The sequence below is a fragment of the Podarcis melisellensis genome, assembly GCF_964234715.1.
Source record: "Podarcis melisellensis genome assembly, chromosome: 3".
Lineage (NCBI taxonomy): Eukaryota > Metazoa > Chordata > Lepidosauria > Squamata > Lacertidae > Podarcis > Podarcis melisellensis.
This window is the reverse complement of record NC_138530.1, coordinates 111,559,616-111,583,251: the sequence shown is the minus strand read 5'-3', so window position 1 is coordinate 111,583,251 and position 23,636 is coordinate 111,559,616. Positions and strand designations below refer to the sequence as shown.

Sequence of the window (23,636 nt, the reverse complement as noted above, 5' to 3'; positions counted from 1 at the left end):
CTAGCTCTATACATCTAACAAAAGTTTGGATTTGTGCTCAAGTATTCCCTTTTCCATGCTTTATTGCAAGCCTGGTTTGAAACTTCTGAGTTCTAAAGTAGTTTTTATATGGTACTGGGAATTGCAAGTCAAAGAAAAACAAGCCAAATTCCACTGGATATGCCCAAAGCCTTGGATATACTTAAATGTAACTCTCTAGATTCTGATCACCATTCTGCTCATGTTGCGTTGATATAGATGCCTAATTGTGTTTTAGATTAAACCACTTTGGTTTCTGCTTTCTTAAGAAGGAAATGAATTGTCTCAACACAAACGCCATCAGTTGTCCAATATGCAAGCCAAGTGACACCATAAGATTACTTTCTGCCCAGTGTTTTTCACGGAGAGTTCATCTTCAGGTTTCTCATGGATCCAAATAATTTTACTTAATTACACAAGTTTCATTCACACTACAGGCAAAGACTGGTTCATGCTTCTCCGATGTGTGCAACTGCAAACGTGTGTTGCCCAAACCCAGAAATGTCCCAGAAATGTCCCCAAAAGGGGCGGATTGAGGCAGCCTTAAGTGGGCTCCAGTGACTCATGTAGGGGTCCAGAATAACCCCTGTGCAAATCGGTTGCTGCCTCTACTATCTTGTGCTTATATTTAGGTGACGTCTTATGGATATAACCTGTTGCAAATAGTGCTAATGATCTGAAAGCTTTGCTCACTGGGGATGTTATTGCATGAGGTGAACCAGTAAAGCTATGTTCCCATGAAATAAGATCTACTTCTATTTGCTGTGATCTGGATGGGGGGGAGAGGGTCATAGAAGTAGTGGCACCTCCTGGAATGCTGCCTGAAGTCCAATTTTGGGAGAAGGTTTCTGGGGCATATAAGGGCATCAAAAAAATTAAAGATGAAAAAGTGTCCCTACAACTGCAATTGATTCCTACACTCTACTTCCGGTTTTTAAAATCTAGCTGCTGATCCATAAATAGGTCAATTTACTGACACCATGAATGTGCATTTCATAGAATAACTATTCTTCACTAAAAGCTTCTAATAGAAGTTGGGCAACATCCAGTATTATGCAAGGGGACACCTTTATTCTACAGCTCCCTTCCCACAAATTGTAAAGTATCCTCCTCCCTGCCCCTCATAGCTAATACTGGGGGCTTACAGGGGGAGAAGGAATCTGTTATGCCAACAGTATCTTTCAGTTGTGGACAGCTATTGTTAGATTTCACCCCAGGTATACTGCTTGACAATCATCTTCAATAAGTTTATTGACCAGCTCAATAAACTTAAATGTTATAGAATTAAGATTTCCTTGAATCACAGAATTGGAAAGGGACCCTTAACAGCCCAGACATGGCCAAACTTGGCCCTCCAGCTGTTTTGGGACAACAATTCCCATCATCCCTGACCACTGGTCCTGTTAGCTAGGGATGATGGGAGTTGTAGCCCCAAAAATAGCTGGAGGGCCAAGTCTAGACCAACCCCTCCATTGGAATCTCAATAATCCTAACTTGAGCCTTTAAAACAGTGCCACTCAGCACAAAATCCTCCAATTCTTCCCCTGCTTATAATATACTTGCCTTTAATCTTCCCACTAGTACCACCTTCTTTTTATTCCTTCTTTGCACCCCACCCAAGCACAGCCATAGATAGCTCTTTAACGATGCCTTATTGCTACTCCCCTTAACACTTTACTTAGGAAGGAATAAACAGTACAATGACCAATCAAAGATTACTAACTGCTGAAGCAAAAGAAGCCTTTGGAGCAGGCATGGCCAAACTTGGCCCTCCAGCTGTTTTGGGACTACAATTCCCATCATCCCTGACCACTGGTCCTGTTAGCTAGGGATGATGGGAGTTGTAGTCCCAAAACAGCTGGAGGGCCAAGTTTGGTCATGCCTGCAGTTTACAGCAAACATCTGACACTCATGGATTGCAACACAATTTGAGCAGCCGTTTACCAAATTCCCTCTGCCCTGTTTTGTAAATGAGGTCAAATTAATTTAGAGCCATTTTATGCACACATTCGAAGCTACATCTATAATTACTATTCAGCCTCGTAGGCATTTGACAACTCCCCCCTCCAATAATTTATTTGCTGGCAGTGACCATCAGTTCTCAAATTTTATTTCAAACATAGTTATTTCCATACGCTTAAAAATCATCATGCATCCTGTGTTGTTATACATCAAGTCAATTTACAGTAAGAATTGTAAATGTCGTAAAAGTATTTCAGACACTCAATTCTCCCAATAAAGCAAACAAGAGATGCTCGTTAACCTAGTTGTTCTCAAACTGCAGTCTTAATTGATTAGTCTGTACTCATGGGTGTGGGTGAGAGATAAATGAAAATCCAGAAATGAGTGGAACTTGCAACAGGAAGACCAAGTAGCAGATAGTTGACACTGCAGCCACCCAAACTGCACATGCCTTTTGTTCCTTCATTCTTAGACAAATCTTTTTTTACTTCCTACATTTGTAATTAGTGTTGACACCAAATTTGCTGAAGGAAACTCTCCTCACAAACTTTTCACAAGTTTTAACAAGTTTACTATAAATATTGTAAGGATATACAAATATACATTTGATGGAAGATTGAACATTTTCAGTCTGAAAGTATATGACAGGTACCAGCAGTAGGTTTGACAGTTATCACTGTGAAATGCAGTTAAGTCTTATGTGGACTTGAAGCAAGGGTTTTTATTTTGCTGTCAAAAATCCATCCTAAATTCAAATGCTTAAATGTTGGATGTCAGCACTGAATTGTTTCAGTTCTATTGCAATCTTTTAAATCTCTTTACAGTATGTGGAATGAACAGAAATGTATCTTATGCAAACAGATGTCACTGATGCTATATTTGTAGCATCGACACCATCTTAAGCTATGTCGTCATTTATTAAAAGACCACATCTCTTTAGTCACTTTAACCCTCAACATGCACTCATATGGTTGTATTTGTCAGTATCTGCTGCATATGTTAACAAACTCTCCTGGAATACTTAAAGCATTGAGTGTTTCTTCAGTGCACCTCTAGAGCTGCACTTGTCTCAAGACCTGACCAAACAGTGGTTTTTGTTCACAATGCAAGTTGTGTAGCATGTGGGAAGGTCACTGAAATAGTCCACACATTGGAATGAAAATACATCTTGTACAAAAAATACTTTATTATTGCTGCGGCATGTTTCAGAGGAGCAGCTGTGCTGTTTTAAATAAATAATTGTAGCATGAGCTTTTGTAGACAAGAGCCTACCTCTTCAAAAGTACTATATACTGCTGATATTCCCCAGCAGGACTCTTGCTATATTTAAGATCCATTTCATACATAACAGTAATTGCACAATGTAAGGCCACAACACATCTATTTAGGGCTGCAGGAAGCTGGAGCTACAAAATACTCAACATCCAGCTTTTCCATCCAACCCTCATTTCAATTCAATAGATACGGAGTAATTTAGAAGTTAGGGAAAAGTTATACCAACACACCAAGAGAGTATATCCAAAAGCAAAAAGTTACAAAAGACCCAACTTTACTTCCAGTTCTATTTCTTAAGAGATTCCAGTCAAATTCAAACCATACCGTTTTACGGCCTCTCTTCAAATTTCACTTACAAATAAACACAGAACATAATTTGGTTACTCACATTTCCCATGTATTCGGAAAGCAGATCTTGCAAGGCTTGTCGCACTGCATTACACTCAGCAACTATGCGTTCCCGTCGGTCATCACGTGTGCAGGATGAGTCAGCCATTAGGGCTGCACCACTAATGATGCTCTCCAGGCGCTCTTCCAGGGAAGGCCTAAAACGCTCCTCACTGAAGTTCAAAGGATCCACAATGATTTGTTTCTGGCAGGAAGAAAAAGTTTTAAACTCCAAGTAAGTGTCATACTACTCTGGGTCAGTTTGATAATAATAATAATAATAATAAATTTTATTTATATCCCGCCCTCCCCAGCCGAAGCTGGGCTCAGGGCGGCTAACAACAGTCAAAATAGTTCAACATTCTAAAAACATTCATTATAAAATTAATTAAAATCAAATTAATGGCAACCATCAAGCAAAATTCTGTGCAGGTTGCCAGAGGAGGGGGTCAGGCTGTGCCCTGACCAAAGGCCTGGTGGAACAGCTCTGTCTTGCAGGCCCTGCGGAAAGATGTCAGGTCCCGCAGGGCCCTAGTCTCTTGTGAAAGAGCGTTCCACCAGACTGGAGACGCGGCCGAGAAAGCCCTGGCTCTAGTTGAGGCCAGCCTAACCTCTCTGTGGCCTGGGATCTTTAGGATGTTTTTATTTGCAGACCGTAAATTTCTATGTGGGACATGCCAGGAGAGGTGGTCCCGTAGGTACGATGAACACAGCTTAGAAATATTGGGAAAGGCAACTCATACTTTTGACATCGAGCATGTCACCCAGTTTCATCTTTTCAACCTTTGCAGGGCTAAAATCTTCCTTGGACTGAAGAGAACAAAGTAGTACATCAAACTCAATTCCTTCCGGCTTAAAAGCCTTTTTAACAGAGTTTGCAACAGTATAGTTTATACCAAGTTAAAGCTGCAGCAGATTGCACTTCAATCTTTTTCAGAGTCATATTAACATGTTAAAAAGGATCTTCAGACGAAGTGTTACAGTTTGTCAACTCTGCAATATTTTCAGTCTTTAATCCTCTTAGGGATTCTGTTACACAGTAGCACAGCCACTGAAAAGGATTTTTGACCACTGCTAATAGCCCAGTTCAGTACACGTCTACTCAGAAGTCCCACAGAGTTCAATGAGGTTTACTCTCAGGTAAGAGGGTGCAAGATCACAGCCTAAATTTTACTTTACAAAGGAATGGACCGAGACCAAGAATTTCACATATAATGCAATTTCACTCGGGTCGAGGAGTGCCATAAGAAGGCTGTTGAGGGTTTTAAAAATTACACTAGCACTTGGTAGTGAGCCTGGAATGTATTTGCAGCCAATGAAGACAAACAAAATTTGATTTAATAGGTTGATTAACTTTTCTATGCCAGAGCTTCCTAGGAGATGTAGAGGAAGCCTCAAACAGGGATGAGGACAGGAAAGGCTGGGTGGTATTGGCAGGAACACAGAGAAGACATAGAAATGCTGATCAGGGTATGATACAGGGTAGGCAACACATTTTTGATGGCCTTGGTAGACAGGAAAAGTTTGCGTTTGCTATGACCCTGCCTGCTCCTATGACCCAAAGATGTCTGGGATATTGAATCCCTATGTAACTGTGGGGTAACAAAATCCCTGCTCACTTCAAATCTGTGAAGGTGGCTTATCCCTGCTGCACTAAGCCCAAGAGCAATTCTGAAAGGAACCTGATGCCTTACTGCTTTTCAAATATCTTCAAAAGTCAGTTCTGGATCAAGAAGTTCCCAGTTCTTCTCTATGGTCTGGGGAAGGCTTAGGCAAACTCGGCCCTCCAGATGTTTTGCGACTACAACTCCCATCATCCCTGACCACTGGTCCTGTTAGCTAGGGATGATGTGAGTTGTAGTCCCAAAATATCTGGAGGGCTGAGCTTGCCTATGCCTAGTCTAGGGAAAGGGGTGGAGATTCTGACACTGCACTCCTGTCGGAGGCAATTTTATTTCTGCCCCTTGCAAAAGTGGATTAAGGAAATGGATCCAAGGAGGCAAATCTGGAAAGCTGAAATGCAAGGTGGGGGTAGTAGCAGCCTATGCAAAAGCTGGATGAAAGCAGTACAGAGCTAAAAGGAGACAGAGTCAAAGCAGGGTGGGGGGAGCTGTGAAGTAACTTATTCATACAGGACTGAGGAAGAAGAGAAGACATTGTCAGGAAAAAAGAGCATATAAGTGAATATGCGAAATGCAACCTAAATAGGGAAAATATTCTGTTTCAAATCTCCTTCAAATCTTCAAGCTTTCCTATCAGGTCATGGCACAAGTTGAGAAAAGTGAGTTTATTTCCAAATTTCAGCCCTGTTTTGAATGAAGCTAAGCACCAAATCTTACTGCTACCCCCTAATAGTTCTCTGAAAATAACCATGTCAACATGTCACAATAAGGAAGGTGGATTATCCAGAGCTAAGTACCAGTCTTGCTAACTACACATCTCCAGATGTTTAAGCAGTCATGTAATCAACTGTGTGTGTTCTCATGGTGCCCAAGTGTATCTACAGAAATGTAAATTTATCAACATATTCACACAGATGGTACAGATGTTTACAAATCTGTTAGTTTCTGAATAGCCATGTGTAAACCAAGGATATGGTTACTCATCACCCTGAGGAGATCTAACTGTTTCTAGGTAACTTACGACCAACTGACTATGAAAAGGGAACATACATTTCCCCCCTGCAAAATGAAGTACTTACATCAAAGTTGTTAAGTGCATACGCCAATTCTCCGCCACCGCTCTGCTGCTGAACAGAGTCTTCAGAAGCTGTTGCCTGGGCTGCATTAGAGATTCCTGTGACTGCCTGCTGCAGCTGCTTATAGATCAAATCCCTGTTGGCTTTGTAAGCAGCTACATCTGGGTGCTGGAGACATGCTTGGGAAGCAGTGTAAAGTATAGGAATATTTTTCTGAAGGATTCCTCTGGCTGCTGCCATCTGATCACGATGGCCAATATCTTTTAATTCCTGCAGAGAATATTTCAAATAGCAAGATGTGTTAAGAGATAAATGTGATGCAGGTCAGCACTTAGGACTCCCCCATAACTAACAGAGCATTGCATATTGTTCCCTTTGAAGAAGTAATGTAATAGCATAACATTCATCAAGAATTATATCAAACTGCAAGGCTTCCAAGACATGATTATTTTGCAACAGTAGAATCCTGAAAGTTTAGGTTTCATTAATAGAAGTTCAGGTAATTAGAAAACTTGTAGGCAGCAGAGAGAAGTGTGAGCAAGAGTCTCACAAGTTTCATCAGAAGCTTCTAATAGTAAAGCAGCAAAGTCTCAGTCAGGCCTCTTATGGTTTCAAATCTTAATAATTGTACACATACACAATATTCTCTCAGGCCATGATATGTACTCACTGAAGCTTAAAATTCTGCAGAAAACCAACACAAATCACCACGCATCACCTCCACAGAGCTAGCTGCTATTTTGTTGTTGTTTGAGAAGAATAGTGGCTAAGTTGTAATTTGAAGAAAGGGCAGATTGGGATACAGAACTCTCCTCTATATTTTGCCAATGATGTTCAGGTGGTTGTAAATAGGCCCAAGGAATTGGAAGTCATATGAAAACTGAATGCAATTTTCTTTGCCTACTCTGGAACTTAACTTCTAAGGCTTCTGCCCCACATCATTTCCAGCAACTGTCTTGGAGGTATACATAGATGCGATTCCTTCCCCAATCTTAAACCAAAGAAAAACAGATTCTTATAATGAACCAATTCCTGAGACTGACTGGCAGTTCAATTTAAAATAAATGGAACTCCTGTTGAGAGTGACGGCAGTCACTTCCTGGGGGCTTGCTACATGGAGATTTCAATGCATGTAGCAGCAAAAGTCCTGCACACTAGCTAACCACTTAGGCAGCTGAAACCATTAAAAAACATACTAAAGGACAGTCAAGTCCTTGGATCAACTCATCAGCATTCATACCCCCCCCCGAATTTTTTATTGAACTCTGTGTGGATTTATAGGGACTTGTCCTTAAATTCTATGGAATGGGTTTTAGAGCCATTTCATGGCAAACTGACCCAACACAACTTTTTGTCCATGGGCCCAACCCTACTGGTAACATACAGTAAAGGCAGCCAGTGAAGATCCTGCCAAATAGGTATTCTGTATGTCTGCACACCAAAAAGTCAGTTAGTATTCTGATGGTAGCATTCTGAACTAGCGGCAATTTCCTGACCATCTTCAAGAGTAGCCCTGTGTAGAGAGCATTACAGAAGTCAAGATGGGAGATGACCAGAGTATGCATAACTATAGCTAGGCTAGTCCTATGCAAGAACAGTTGTAGTTGATGAAGCAGACAAGGCTGGAAATGGGCACTCCTTGGCACAGAAGCCAACTGAGCCTCGTATGACAGAGATAGAACTATAAGTGTCTCCAGACAATGGGCAAGATTCACCTAACAAGTCCCATCCGCAGAAGCCCTGCTTGCATAATGGGGTCTTCCCCCTGAAAAAAACTAGATCAGGGTATGTGTTGGGAGAATGAGATGCAGAGGGAGGAGGGGGGGTTGTTTCCTCTGGCAGGCTGAAATACTTGCACTGGCGGAACGGCCAGAAGACTGTGATAATTGAATTCCTCCCGTTGTACCTACAACTCCATCCAGTAGAGGCTGAACACCTATTTCCTGGACATAAAAGCCACCCACCCACAGTCCTTAAAAGTATTTACAGCATTGTAATCTTGTGATTCTGTTACTGTCAGATACTATACCAGTATATAAAGCAACCGTATCTTTGAAAACATGCAAAAAGTTACTATACCTGTTGTCTTTTGCCTGCCATTATATTAAGCTTATCCACCTCTGGTTTAAGAGCTTTGTATTGTATTCCTAAATCTTGTTCAGTACCAGCATTTCTTAGTTTCATGATGCCTTCTTCTACCTAGAAGATTAAATCAGATTTTGAGCTATATGGACTATACAACTTTTAAAAATGTAATACAGATTCTACAGAAGTAGTACCAGTAACTTCCAAGAGCACTTAAGCAGTAGTAATCTATCAGGCCCCTCCAACCCCCAACGAAACAGGCATGCAATCTGAATGACAATGTGACCTGCCTGTTTTAATGGCATATAGCTCTAGACTGACTTTACATAGTAATACTTAGCCCATTGGCCAAAATGTCAGCCTGTCAGCCAAGACTTGCATATGGGGTCATATCACAGAAGATGATCTGTTAGTCCATCTAATCCAGGGGTCAGCAACCTTTTTCAGCCGTGGTGCCTCAGACCTTGTGGGAGGCCAGACTATATTTTGGAAAAAAATAATGAACAAATTCCTATGCCCCACAAATAACCCAGAGATGCATTTTAAATAAAAAGACACATTCTACTCATGCTGATTCCCGGACCACCTGTGGGCCGGATTGAGAAGGTGATTGGGCCGCATCCGGCCCACAGGCCTTAGGTTGCCTACCCCTGATCAAATCCATCAATGTGTTTTCAACAGTGCTTATCCAGATGTTCCTAGGAAGCTCATTAGCAGAGGAATGAAGGCAAAAGCACTCCCCTACTGCAGTCCCGTCTTCTCTGCTATTCCAAAAAACTATTCTGAACAACTTTAATAATAAGCAAATTAAAGGGAGACAAAGTTACAGTTGAGTCACTACTTACAACTTTAAGTTGAACAAGCAGTTTGTACACATCTGCCATATCAGCCAAAATGAGCAGCCGGGTGACTGCTGATAGGAGGGCACGGGCTGCTCTCACCATGTTCCCCCGTTTCACAGAAGAACATGGGTCATCAGCAAATTCTCCAGAGGCACTCTTCATCAAATCTCCTACGTACACAAAGTTAACAAATAAAAGGGTTACATTTCTTCAGTCTTTCCAATTATCACTGGATGAGGTAGTTTACACTTCCTTTGGCAATAAATGAATACGTGGAAACAGAACTATTTTCTTACAAAACTGGCAGAATCCTAATAAATATCTATTGCAATTATGAAAATAGCTGTGAATTGCCAGGAGAGACTTTGCATCCTATTAAAATTAATTAAAATAAATCCCACCTTCTGAAAAGAAAAAAATATAATGCACTGGATTCCCCCCCCCCCCCGAGACGGAAGACAGAGATATTTCTTTCAATTAAAAGAAAATTTCTCAAATCAGACAATTTGGTACCATGCTCTCGAAAGCAGAAAGGTCAAGGTAGTTATCAGAAAATTGTATAGTTGAGATCTCATTTTACAAAGGGCCATTATTGTAACTATTATTATTTATTAAATTTATTAGTTGCTTTTTCTGCCACTCAAAGCAACTTACAATATTTTAAGCAAAAAACACAAACACATACATATATACATACATACATTAAAATCAGCATTAAAAAAACTCTAGATTAAAAGTTACAGATAGGTAGCCGTGTTGGTCTGCCATAGTCAAAACAAAAAAAAAATCCTTCCAGTAGCACCTTAAAGACCAACTAAGTTAGTTCTTGGTATGAGCTTTCGTGTGCATGCACACTTCTTCAGATTGGCAGATAGCTGTGATGAGCCTGTTGACGACTCTTAAGGGGTCAATTTCAGAAATAGACTGGAAAGAGAAGCTGCTGAATTGCAACTTATCACCAAACTTAAAACCATGGAGAGACCTGGTCTGAACAAAGACCTTGGATTCTTATCTCATTATACATGACAAAGCCATTTTTCACCTTCTCACCCCTTGTGTGGGTGGGAAGCGCTCCTTAGTGTGTGCTCTGCCCACAGTGGCGCCGGGGGGGGGGAGGTTTTTTGGGGGGGCACGCCGCTGTGAGCAGTAAACGTTTCGTAAGAGCACGCGTTGTGTGAAGTGAAGTTCCGTGCCCGCAAACCAGCTGGTGGTGTGCTATTGGTGAGCTGGAGGCGCATGTTTGCTGACGTGAGCGATTTGCAGCATTTTTAGTGGGGTTTGTTGTTTTCTGCATTCCCCCTAAAAAAGCTCCAGAATCCTGTGTAATCCCCCCCCCAATAAAAACCTCAACAACTTTGCCGTGTTGGCACTTTGCGAAAACTAAGTGGGTTTTTGGTTGCAGTTTGGGCACTTGGTCTCTAAAAGGTTCACTACCACTGAGATAGGGGCATAGCTGGGCTTCAAGGTGAAGCTGATGGAAGGCACTCAGCACCACTGAGGCCTCAAGCTATGTACCTACTCTTTCAGAGGGAGTGCAAGCCCATCAAGAGAAGGTAACCTCCCCTTCATCAGGTCTATGGAACCACTTGCTAACAGTGCCTTGGTCTTAAATCGTTGGAGCTTCAGTTTATTTAAGTTTATTTTAATAGCAGAATTTTAGTAACTTGTCTTACTGAAGATGAAAATGACATTCCACAAAGCTAATTGGGTGACTTTGGGTCCGTCACTATCTCTCAGACTAACCTACCTCACAGGATTATTGTGAGGCTAAGAAGAGGATGGGGGACTATACATGCCACCTTGAGCTCCATGGAGGAAAGACAACATTAAAATGAAATACATCTGTAAATAAAATCAGTGCAATTACTTAAAATTGGCTGCTTTCTCATAAGCAAAGGAATGAAAACTGACCTTTAAATATGTGCATGTAGTGAGAGGCAGGCTACTAGTTTTGTAGACTGATAACTTTAGTGAACTAATTCACAGGGCTGGGACAGCAATTCAGCTTCCCACCACAATGTGATATTACTACATACCTTGTTTGCGAACATCTTCCACCGCTGCCACCAGCTCTTCTTTAAGAAACTGGCTCTCCTTTGCAATTTTGTCCCCTTTCTCCAGGAAGTTCTCTGTTGCCTGCTCAACTGATGCAGCTAGAACATGAGCCTTTTTAGATCGACCTCGTTTTTTGTTGGAGGGACCTTTGTTGCTGGTATTAACCAGTGTTGTAACCTGGAAAGCAGCATCACACGGGACATATTATTAGTTGACAAACTATGAGAACCTTCCCTGCTAATATGGTTCCAGATTTATTTGTTGGACAAGCATCACAATTCAAGCAAGATCGACTGCATTTTAATTAAACAACATCAAGCTAGAAGTCTGTTGAGTTTAAAAGAATTTTATGTCAAACAGTTAAGTAGCTGAAACATTAGTTGCTGATTAGGAGTTTAGACTTTAATGCAAATTTTCAGTTTTCTGCTCCAGAACAGATTTTACAGGCAGTTCTCACCTTTATTTCTTCACTCTTGCATCTTTAGCTCTATCTTCACTTACCTAGTTGGTAAACTCTGACTTTGTGGACCTTTCATCTGCCTGCCTTTTCCCTGATGCACTTTAGCACTGAATTTCACCCTCTCCCATATTTAGTGCTTTTTTTTTCTGGGGGGATGCAGGATACGCATACCCCTAAACATTTTGTGAATCTAAATTTGGCCTCATTGAGGGGCAGTATTTCAATATGAGTAGGAAAATGAGAGTACCCCTAAATATTTAATAAAAAAGAGCAGTCCATATTCATACTGCTTTTCTCAAAAACTGCTTTTCTCTCATCCTTTTCCAAGGCAATTTCTTCTCATGATACTACATGTCTGTGGTTATTCACAATTGCTTTCTATATTATGGAAACAGGTCACTGTTTTGTATACACAAGACATAAGTTTGATGTTACATGGGATTTTGCTTTCTTATGTTTGAATCCCTTCCTCTAAAGAGCTCAGGGTGGCATTCATGGTACCATTCAATTTTATCCTAATAAAGTTGCAAGATAGAGAAAGCTATTTGGGTGAGGCCACCCACTAGGATAGACCAATTTAAAGTTTCCCCATTTATGTTTCAAATATTTCCTCAGCAGATATGCAAAAGAAAATGTGCATCTGCATGGAGACCACAGAGGAAATACCTAAGTTTTAAAGATCAAACATTACACAAATCTGTTGATTTATAACTGAAGAAAGCCTTTGTACTACCTAACAGGATACTTCCTTTTCACTGTTTTAGAAAATATTTTGTGATATATAACATTGCTAATTTACTCTTTGTTAATGATTGTGTATTGCTAAATTGTATTATTGCTTGCTTATTATATTGGATTTTGTTTTAAAGTTTTAATTGTGGTTTGGATCAAGCTATTCTGGACTATATCAGGAAGGGCCAGCTGCAAGAAATAATAGAGCTGCATTGGGATAGTGATATAAAGTAAATGCAAGAACAATTAGCAAAGTGATTTGCTCAAAGACCAAACACTCAGAATCTCTTAGAAGCAAAGAGCTGAAAGTTAAGGTCCAAAACAAGGTATTTCCATGTGGGAAACACCCACCTTTGTAGGAAACAAAATCACATATCCACAATGTGATTGCACAACTTTGTCCTCTTTCTTAATTTAATGGATTATTGTGATGAGATATAGGTTGGATTGTCCTGGAGATTGATATTAAAACTTGAGACAACTTGTCATGCCCTGACCCTCAGTATTGTCTGTAATATGCATGACCTATTATGCCACGCTTACATTTGATCTCAAAAAGGAGATATTTTGGTCATGATTTCCTTTGAACAGAAATGCACTCTAATGTTATTTGGAACTGAGTCAGTGAGTGAGGCGCGGTGCAGATATGACATTTTGCAGTCTCTTAATCATGGTTGGATCAGATGTGCCAACTCAGGCTCATATGCTATTCTCCATGATCACTCCCCTGAGATAATTACAGTCAGTATTACATTTACCTCAAGTTGAATGCTACTCATAGCTGACTTTAAACAAGAATTAGAAGCTATAAATTGGAAGGAGGTTTTAATCTCTGCTTTAAAGTTATCTATGCTCAGTGTCTGAAAAATGCTTCTAACCATATCATCACTTGATTCAATGTAGATATTAGTATCAACCATTAGCACCGAAAAGGGGAAAGGGAAGGAGGGAAGGAGTGCATACACCAGGAGGAGTGAATGAGACTGTTGGGTGCTCCTTGTCTCTCAAGTCAGACATAGTTTAGAGATCACCAAGTACTATGGACAAAATCTTCAACAGATGCACTCAAATCTGACTGAAATGACAAACTTAACTGATTAAGTCCCATTTAAACAAATGCATCTTCACTTATTAACAAGACTAATTTATTTTGAATCAGGTAGGTAGTTGTGCTGGTCTGCCATAGTCGAAACAAACAAACAAACAAACAAACAAACAAACAAACATCCTTCCAGTGCAGTTGGTCTCTAAGGTGCTACTGGAAGGAATTATTTAGAATCGCGCACAATACCTTTGATATTGGTTTGTGGTTTTAATAGAGGGCCACAGATTCCATTTTAAGAGACCAATATAAGATTTGCTTTAATTATCTATCTATCTATCTATCTATCTATCTATCTATCTATCTATCTATCTATCTATCATCTATCTATCTATCTATCTATCTATCTATCTATCTATCATCTAAGTTTTTCCCCAGTGTTTCACCAAGTGGACTTCATTGATGAGCAAGGATTTAAACTTGGATTTCTCCCATTCAAACTCAACATTCAAGAATATTTTACACAGAAGGCATTATGAAAGATAGTATCAGATCATATTTACCAGCTATGTACCAGCTATTTTAAAAAGGTGATTTTTTTTAACTTGTTCATGTTTTATTTTGAAGTTTTCTTACAAAAAAGAAAATGTGGGCAGAAGACTACACATTGCAAGTTTGCCATGGTGCCCACTTTATACGTGGAAGTCCAATGCAGATCTTACCAACTAGTACAATTAAACTAATAGTTACCCAACTCACTACTATTGATCCAAAACATTATTAGAAATCACCACATACAGCTTATGTTACCTGTGTAACGAGAGGCTCTAACAACCTTTCAACTGCCAATGTCCTTATCTCCAGACTTTTCGGATCCCATTTGAAGTTAACGTTTCCTGCATTAATGGTAGTCATTTCTGGGGAAGAAGAAAGACTTATTTGGTTATTATTTCACTTACTAAAATTCTGTATACAGCACAAACTGGTGATTGTTTTAACTCAGAAGACTTGCTGAATTCAACAGGGCTTACTCAAAAGTTAAGTATGCATTGAATGGATGCCCCCGTTGCAGGCTAGGACAAATTACTTCTAGTACTAGAGCTCTGCCGCAAGAGCAGACAAAATTTACTCTTGTCCTATCCATCAAAGGAAGAGTTGGATCAGTAGCCATCATTTAGCCCTGACCTGCAAAATGAGATCTACTTTTGATTTCCGTCCCTGCATTTTTCTCTATATACCTCCACTATGTTTATATTCATCTACTGTTTTTCTTAGTCTTTTTCTGCTAAGAGAGCCACCCCTAACAGAACAAAACTTAAAATCATATATGCCACTGCTGCAACCCACAAGTCAAAGACCAATGAGCTGGATGACAGTTGGGAGAAGAAAGAAAGAATAGATTTCTCTCTCAAGTGGATTGCATAGGTTGATCTATGAGGAATTAATGTCTTGATGGTCTTGACTGAACAGCAGGATAGACACCTTGTCATTCCTACCACGATTCTTAAGTGCTGCAATAAAAACACAGCAGCAGCATCCTTTCTGTACTCGCTAGAAACCCTCAGAGAACACACATTCAAGTTTCATGAAAAAGAAGACAGGGACTGACAATAAATGCAGTGCAGCTGGGACTAAGACAGCCCTTCGTATTTTACACAATAGCTACATCCATTAACATAGGAAGACAAACAAGGATTTCCTCTCTCTGTTCTCACAAACTCTGGAAACAACGTGGTACTTTCAATGCTTTAAGAAGCCCTTCTTTAACTCCTTCCAACTATCCAGTTCCACATTACATGGCACAGTAGAAAACAGATTATTTGGCTTTACACTCTCCAGAACAGACACAGTCAATAATACAACCAGTTCTGCATCCACATACTGTACATTTTCCATAGCCAAGTATATAGAAAAAGCTGACTACAACATCACTGCTTAAGTACTTTTTAGTATATTACCTTACCACCTCATGATTTGACCCTGACCACAGGTACAAATCTTTGATATGTGGGAACAGGTAACACATTCTCTTCACTCTGATCAGTACAAAGACTCCACTATCTTATCACAACATGCTTGCACAGCAGGGGGTGGAAAAAGGATAACTCCTTAAACTGTAGCTATTATTAAGGTTTAGAGGCCAGGCAAGTTTCAAGCTAGGATTTTGTGATATTTTGGTTGGTGTAATAAATAAATTGCCCTAGTATGGTTAAAAAAAAATCCATAATGACATTCATGCATTAAAGATGTCTCTAGCAATCACAGTTACAGACACAAACTTTAAAATCCAGTGAGAATATGCTCAACTGAATGTGAAATGGGAGATAATCCAATTCTGATAATGAGACATGAATCCTTACTGCTACACAGTCACAACCCAGAAACTGATCAAATTCAATAATTTGCCAAAAACTACACTATACTGCTGTAATGCATACAAAAGATGGTGGCTTAAGAGTCATTGTAGGGAGTGATAGCGTGCAATGCTTATTTTATCTGTCACAAACCACATGAATTATTTTTAGGACCTTGAGCAACAGGTGCCATTTGCAATACAGGCATAACTTCCCAAAGCTGCCTACTGTTTTGCCATTTTGCTAAAATACATGCTTGCATTAAAAAGTGCTGATTTCCCCCCATTTTTATCACCATGGTGCCTTCCTAAGTTCGCCTTTGAAGCAGTAGTTCTAAGCATAGCAGAATTTCCCTCACATTTTCTATTACACTCCGGGCAAAGGATGGGCATGGAGGCCAGAGAATGAGTCCATTGCCACGTGAATTTAGCAGAAATTAGCTTTACAAAGCCTTCCCCTACCCACACAACATGATTCTAGTCACACACTCCACCCCCCTTCCACAAGTGCAATATTTTCTACCTTATTAATACTACAGAATTGTGGCATCAATTCTGTTTCTTGGAAATCTTTGCAAGGTCTACCCACTGTGTGCTTTGTTTTGTCCCTCCTATCTACTACACCCTTCTTTTCATTCAGTTTTGGCTTTCACTGATCCTTTGAGTTCTAAGCCCACCACCAGATCTCATTCAGCCACATTATCTCTGGACTCCTAGGTTCACAGTAGGTTGAATAAGTAGCAAACTAAGCATCATCTGCAGAAATTTAAACAGAAGAAAGTGCATTACAGTGGCACCTCGGGTTACATACGCTTCAGGTTACAGACTCCGCTAACCCTGAAATAGTGCTTCAGATTAAGAACTTTGCTTCAGGATGAGAACAGAAATCATGCTCTGGCAGCACGGCAGCAGCAGGAGGCCCCATTAGCTAAAGTGGTGCTTCAGGTTAAGAACAGTTTCAGGTTAAGTACGGACCTCCGGAACCAAGTACCGTATTTTTCGCTCTATAACACGCACCCGACCATAACACGCACATAGTTTTTAGAGGAGGAAAATCCGTAGGCATGCCACCCGTAGGCATTTCCTCCATAACACGCACAGACATTTCCCCTTACTTTCTAAGAGGAAAAAAGTGAGTGTTATGGTGCAAAAAATACGGTACTTAACCCGAGGTACCACTGTATTTATTCATTTATAGATCGCCTTTCCACTAAAGAGTTCGAGGCACTGTACATGGTTCTCCTCCTGCCCCATTTTATCTTCACAACAACCTTTCGGGAAGTAGATTATGCTAAGACCCAAGGTTACTCAGTGAGTAGGGATATGAACGCTCATCTTCTGAGATATGAGCCCAACAATCTAACCACTAAACCATATTGGCTTCTATCAGGGAGAAAGTATCTGTGCCACAGATTTCACAATGAAATCAGCTCACGGTATCAGTTTAAGAGGAAGGCAATGGGTTGCTGAAAAGGAATATCTGTGCAGTGATGTCATCTATGCTGCTTCCATTCCAGTCAGAGAGAATACGGGGGGGGGCGGGGCGGGGGGGACGGGACCACCTCCAATATTGAATAGAGCAATGCATCAGTTTTGGCAGGAGGCCTAGATGACAATTAAATGACTGCATTAATGCAAGTACTGTACTTGTCTGGCAGACTACATACCAGACATTAATCATCCTATCCAAAGAACTTTGACTACACATCACACACATATTCTAGGCAGTGCCTTCAACAAATAGTAAAAAGGAAAGGAAGAATGGCAACACATCCTCTTAATGCTGACTGATTCCGTAGAGAAGCAGTTGTAGGGGGACAAGAGAAACCAGTTATTCCAGAAAGAACACATATATGCAAGTACACCCTAAAATTACACTGCCTAGCAATTTTATCCACCCATGATAGAACTTTTAACATTACCTGTCCCTCCTGTTTGCCCTAACAGAAAATGTGGAATCACAGTATGGCATTTGTAATTGGGGGTAGGAAACTAAATTTCCAAGTAGGTACACCAAAATGAGTAATTCTACGCATGCATGCAGGAATAAAGCTTACATGGATTTAATAGAAGTGATTTTTAAAGTAATGTTGTACTGGATATGGCTTGATAGATCCAAAAAACAAAAAAACAAAAATCCTGTTCAAAATAGAGACCCCTTTACCAAAGAGGTCAGAAGAAACTGTTGAGGCTCATTTCTCCCTTATTAGGATTGGCTCCCTCCCTCAAGTAGCAGAATTTTAATGAGTCTGTTTGTACTAGCACCTTTCTGCTAAAATTAATGTAGCAATCACCTCCATACAGTGTTAGGAACTGGGATATGGAAGCTAGGAGCTAAACGGCACCTTAAATCTAGGTTATGGGCACAACAACAGAATGTCTAGGCACACTTTTTTATAACAATACAAAGCTGAAAATGAATGAACTGCAGCTAAATACAATGTTCATTTGCTACATGGTCTAGTAGTCTTTCCTCTACGCACCCCCTAACATTCTTAAAAGGGCCTCTAAAATCATAGGCCTCTAAAACTTTTGACACTGGTGAGTCAGATGATAATAGTATGCCAGCTTCAACTTTTTGCAGACAGACCAAAATACCAGAGATTGACACATAAATTTTCAGTTCCAATGGATGTTTATAGTGTTTTACAATATACACCCAAGTTGGAAGAGGAAACAAAATCTCTTGCCCTAATCTGTCCCTCAACTCAGAACACTGCCCACTAACTTTATGTCAAGTAGTACTTACTCCACACTTTAGAAGTCTGCAATATAATGTATCTGCTATCATGTTTCAATCATAAAAAACTTTCATCTTTTAAGTATGGTCCTCCCCAACATCCTGTCTCCCACACCCAGTGTAACAGTCACAGAGGTAAGAAAATGTTGCCTAACATATAATGGAACGATGCAGAAACAAAATCAAATTTCAACCTGACTTGGAAATATTTATCCTATGATATGAATAGTTCATCCAATGAGATAAACGAATCCTGTTTCTTGCTCCCCAAATCTCTTTCACTAGGTACAATTCAGAACCTAACCAAGTTTCGTGTGCTATTTTCAATGATACACAGTGGTGTGTACATTGTGGTGTGTACATTGGGCAGTATGCTGCAAAGGAAAAACTGATTACTCTGAAAATGGGTGCAGCCAGGGCCAAATCTGAACCAGAATGAATTTTTAAGAATAATAAAAAAAAGGTGAAAGCAAGCCGTTCTGCAAAGAAATGCCAAGAAAGGTTTCTTTCCTCTCCAGAGAGATTTCTTGAACAAGAAGGGACGTAACAGTTTTCTCAGACTTAAAGTTCCCTTTGTGCCAAAGACACAAGCTGACGACAAACCACTTATCTCCAGGGAAGAAAGCAAAGTGTGTTTGCTAATTTGTGCTATAGGAACAGCACAGAGCTGCTTCCAGGTGCCTCAATATCACGAAACCCCAATAACACCTATGAGAAGTAACCACAGGGTTGAGAACCAGTTGCTTCCCACATCAGCATTTCCGAGGGTGCCGGTGATACCATGGAAATTAGTCAAATTATCTGGGCAACCATGTGTTTGCTCCTTTTAGGGGTTGTTGAAGTACAGTAGTGTGCTGGCAACAAAAGCTGCCCCCTACAGCTTCAGCAAAATATGAATCTCCCTGAATTTCATATAATTCCTGCACAGTACCCAAAAAGACTTCAAAGACAAGACACCAAAGCCCTCACCCCACCCTGGATTTCATCGTTACAATACATCAAAGCCTTCTTAGATTCCATTAACCTCTTCTCAATGAAAGTGAAGGTACTCAAATGGGACATTCTTTCCTTTTCCACTTCCCACTCCCTTCCTGTGTGTTGAATTAGAGATTGTAAACTATCTGGGTAGGGCCCTGTCCTACCTGTTTTTACTTCATAATCGTTTGCCATGTTGTCAAACCTGCAACTGTGTTGAACAAATTAGCGGTTGGTTTAAAACTAGTCAACTTCGCAGTGGCTTTCTGAAAGTGGCTTCTTTGAAAAACTAACCATGTACATTGATGCAACACAATAAGCAATACTCTTTCTATTGGAAGCAAAAATTAATTAGATTTGAACTATACCAATGTCTAGGAGTGCAACGAATGTTCCTGCTACGCAAGCCAGGCCAGAATTTGGGGAGCTAAAGTTAGTCATCACCCAGAAGGTAACCCTGTGTACAGTGTTTTATAACAGTTATGTTCAATTCTCAAAACACCTGTAACTTTTACTCAGTGGTTTTATAAACAAAGTGAAAAAATGAGACATTGTCTCCAAGAAGTATAGAACAGGGGAAACCTACATAATCCATGGGATCCCAGGAACAAAATATTAACACGTATTACTGTATTCCAGTATTATACAATTTAGCAAAATATGAATGAGGCTAGCATCCTCTGGGCTTATGCATTCCTTCTACCCCTCCACTAAGGAGTTTGGAAGCTTTCACTTCTGCTTTTGGTTAATTGCAATTTCTCATGTTGTCCAGACCCGTCACTGTAATTAACATTAAACACTTCGTTTCAAAGAAGCCACTTCAGATACAGTGGTATGAAGCTGACTGGTTTGTTAACCACTAGATAATTAACCAAAGTTTCAAATCTAATACTGTATGCCAAACCACGGTTAAACAAAAAGCATTTTAACTCCTCCTCGGTGGGAATGGTGGGAGGAGCACACAAGCCCAGGAGGAGGCTAGGCTTGTTCATATTTTACTAAACCATATTTTAGGTGACATTGGGAGTAACCATTATGTGCTACACTCTTCTTCTGGGATTTATCGTATCAATAACAATTTGGAATATGACAAACATAACTTATTGCTTAATGTGCTACTTTAGAACTGTATTCTCTAAGATTATGCTCATGTTTACAAAACACTATATTGTAAGAAAAATTGTTTCTAAAGGAAAATGTACCACATGATAAAGCACAACAAAAAGGCAAGGCTCTTAAAATATGCTTTTAGATGTAGTTTTGTAATTTAAATGGAAGTGAGTTCAATAATATGAAATCCTACTGTTATGGCACTGCAGCGGTTATATGACACAGTTCTGGGAGGTACAATATTTACTGTTCATAAACAGCAGCTGGGATTGCAAAGTAACTCTGCACTCCTGCACCAGTTCTTTACACCTTAACTTCCACACATGAGTCCATAATTTCTGGCTGGCCTTGGTCACAAAGTCAAAAATTGTGCTTGCCCACTCCTGACCCTTTTCCAAGGCAAAAGGGAGACTACTCAAAAGGCTGCCCACTGCTCAGATAAGTACAGTAGCTCTGAACACCTTGGCCAACCAACAACAACACACCCCACAATTCATACAGTATTTGTTTTTTATTCTAGAACAGGAAACGACAGCTTGGGGGCGGTGCGGTGCTTGCTGATCTGGCTATTATCCAAATTTGTAATGGTTCAAGTCACCACTCAGCAACCAAGCTTGGTGGGTGACTTTGCCCCAACTTTTGTGTCCAGATTTCCACTTCCTGAAATATGGCAACCCTACCCTAACCTACCTCATACACATCAACCTATCTTAAGTCTTCAGGGCAGGTTGAGTTGCGGCTTAGTCCAAGCAAACCTGCCCAGGATTACAGTACTATATAAATACTTTCTGAGCACTTAACATGCCACTTGTTCCTTCCTACAAAAAATCAATACAACATATGTTACTTGCAGCACAGATGCTTGTAGCCCAACAATGGAACTCATCCTGGCTATTAACAGGAGACAGATTGGATTTATTAAATTATGGGATGTTTTGCTAATGGGCAAATTAACGCAATGCATGTGAACTAAACCAAGATTGTGAAAAGTAAATTTATGGCAGGCGGCCACGGCGTTTGAAAAAAACACATGATCCGAACACTACTATTGACGCACGCAAGATCTCGATTGTCAATGTTTATCAGATCACCCTAGGCTTATAATTGGATTTAAGGAGAAAAGGTGTGTCGAGAGGCTACAGGAGGAGTTTGCTGATTCAAGGTGAAGTCAAGCAGAGAAGCAAAAAGCTTGCTTTTTTCTTTACTCTTAACTTCCATCCTAACTTTGTGGGCGAGGATCCAATGCAAGTTCCGTAGCTGATGGGGCGCAACTACCCCTCCACTGCTGTGCATTTGCACATTTCGCCACACACACACACACAAGCGGGCAAAAGTTACAGATAGGTAGCCGTGTTGGTCTGCCATAGTCAAAACAAAAAAAAAATCCTTCCAGTAGCACCTTAAAGATCAACTAAGTTAGTTCTTGGTATGAGCTTTCGTGTGCATGCACACTTCTTCAGATACCAGGTGCTACTGGAAGGATTTTTTTTTGTTTTGAAGTGGGCAAAAAACCACCAACATTAAAAAAAAAACCCCAGAGATCAAGCCTGGAGACCCAAACCCCTACTTCCTCCTCAATTAACTACTGGGGAAGAAAAGAAAACCAAATCCTCTCTCTCTCTTGTGTGCTTCCTCCCTTCCATAGATAGCAGCTCACAAATCCCTGGAATGAGGGCGCCGCCCAGAAAAGGGGGGGGAGGGGAAGCGAGGAAAAGGCCTCGAGCGTCTGAGTGGATTATCTCTCCCCCCCCCCCATTCACACGCACGGCAGTTGCGTGTCCCACTTCGAAGGGGAGCGAGAGAATACATCCAGGGCGAGGGAGGAAAGAAGGGGCGCCGCGCCAAGGCCGCCGCCGCCGCCCTTTTAAAAGCCACCTTCGGAAGTTGAAAGTTTCTAACTCGGCCTGAGGAGGCCCAGGCGGGCGAAAAGTGGCGACGCCTGAGTGGAAAGTTACCTGAGGCGGGCCGCTCCTCCTCAGGGGAACGTTATTTACCTCAGAAAACCCACCCAAACCTTCCGCACCGGGGGCGCTTATTTACCTCAGGGGAAGAAAAAGAACCCCCCCCCCCCACATCCCGACCCCTCACCCGTGAAGTACCGGCCGCTTTGACTCCCGTCCGTGTGGGCCTTTCGCTCGCCGCCGCCGCCGCCGCGCCCTGTCCCGAGCCGAGCCACGGAGTCTGCGAAGGAGGCGGCTAGGGAACGGGCTCTTCCGGGCGCCTCCCCCCCTCTTCGCCTTCGCCGCCGCCTCCCGGCCTGGCTCTTCCCAGCACCGCCCTCCGCAACGACGCCGGCTCTTCCCAAGCGCCGCCCTCGGCCCGTCGTCCGGCCAGGCTGTTCCCCGGCACCGCCCTCCGCCTCGCAGGCCGCCTACCTGAGAAGGTAACGAAATTTACCTCACGCAACACCTGACGGAGCCGCGCGCCTGGCTTGTGTGGGGAGGAGATTCCGCCTCAGCTGGGAAAGTTTTGAGGGGAGAGTTCGCTGGGATTCCGGTCACATGGCGAAACTGCTTTGGTTTCGCTTTATCCTAGGGGGGGGGAAGGCGGGCGCGGTCTTCCCGCCCAAGGTGTGTGTCTCTGGCCCATATATCCCCATATAAGGCCTGGCGTTCCCGCCTGCTCTTTGGCCTCGGGCGAGGTGCAATTAAGCCGCTTCCGGGAGGGGCCGTGATCTCATTCGGGTGCTGAGAACTCCGTTGGATCGGCCTTTCCTCATTTGCGTGGAAAAATTTCGTCAGCGTGAGCGAAACCCTGCATGACCTCACTGCTGCTTCTCAAGAATTAAAAGACCTTGGCGCGACTGCAGAAAAGAAATCAGCCGTGAAATAATAATAATAATAATAATAATAATAATAATAATAATAATAATGGAAGCAGAGACATCACCTTGCCAACAAAG

At 41.3% G+C, this 23,636-nt stretch overlaps 1 protein-coding gene across 4 annotated transcripts in view; it reads right to left on the bottom strand.

The window, feature by feature from the left end:
- Window positions 1-23,235, bottom strand: part of CTNNA1 (catenin alpha 1) — a 66,920-nt gene extending 43,685 nt beyond the window's left edge. The window contains exons 1-7 of one of the 4 annotated variants that reach the window (XM_081906122.1): window positions 23,132-23,235; window positions 14,367-14,473; window positions 11,304-11,499; window positions 9,271-9,437; window positions 8,420-8,539; window positions 6,344-6,610; window positions 3,644-3,847 (exon numbers count right to left, since the gene is read on the bottom strand). In XM_081906122.1, the coding sequence (XP_081762248.1) occupies window positions 3,644-3,847; window positions 6,344-6,610; window positions 8,420-8,539; window positions 9,271-9,437; window positions 11,304-11,499; window positions 14,367-14,471 (1,059 nt within the window). In that variant the 5' untranslated portion in view covers window positions 14,472-14,473; window positions 23,132-23,235. Of the gene's footprint in view, window positions 1-3,643; window positions 3,848-6,343; window positions 6,611-8,419; window positions 8,540-9,270; window positions 9,438-11,303; window positions 11,500-14,366; window positions 14,474-22,822; window positions 22,987-23,109 lie in introns of those variants that run through there. The other 3 variants (XM_081906123.1, XM_081906121.1, XM_081906120.1) reach the window with 3 other exon arrangements.
- Window positions 23,236-23,636: the final 401 nt, after the last annotated feature.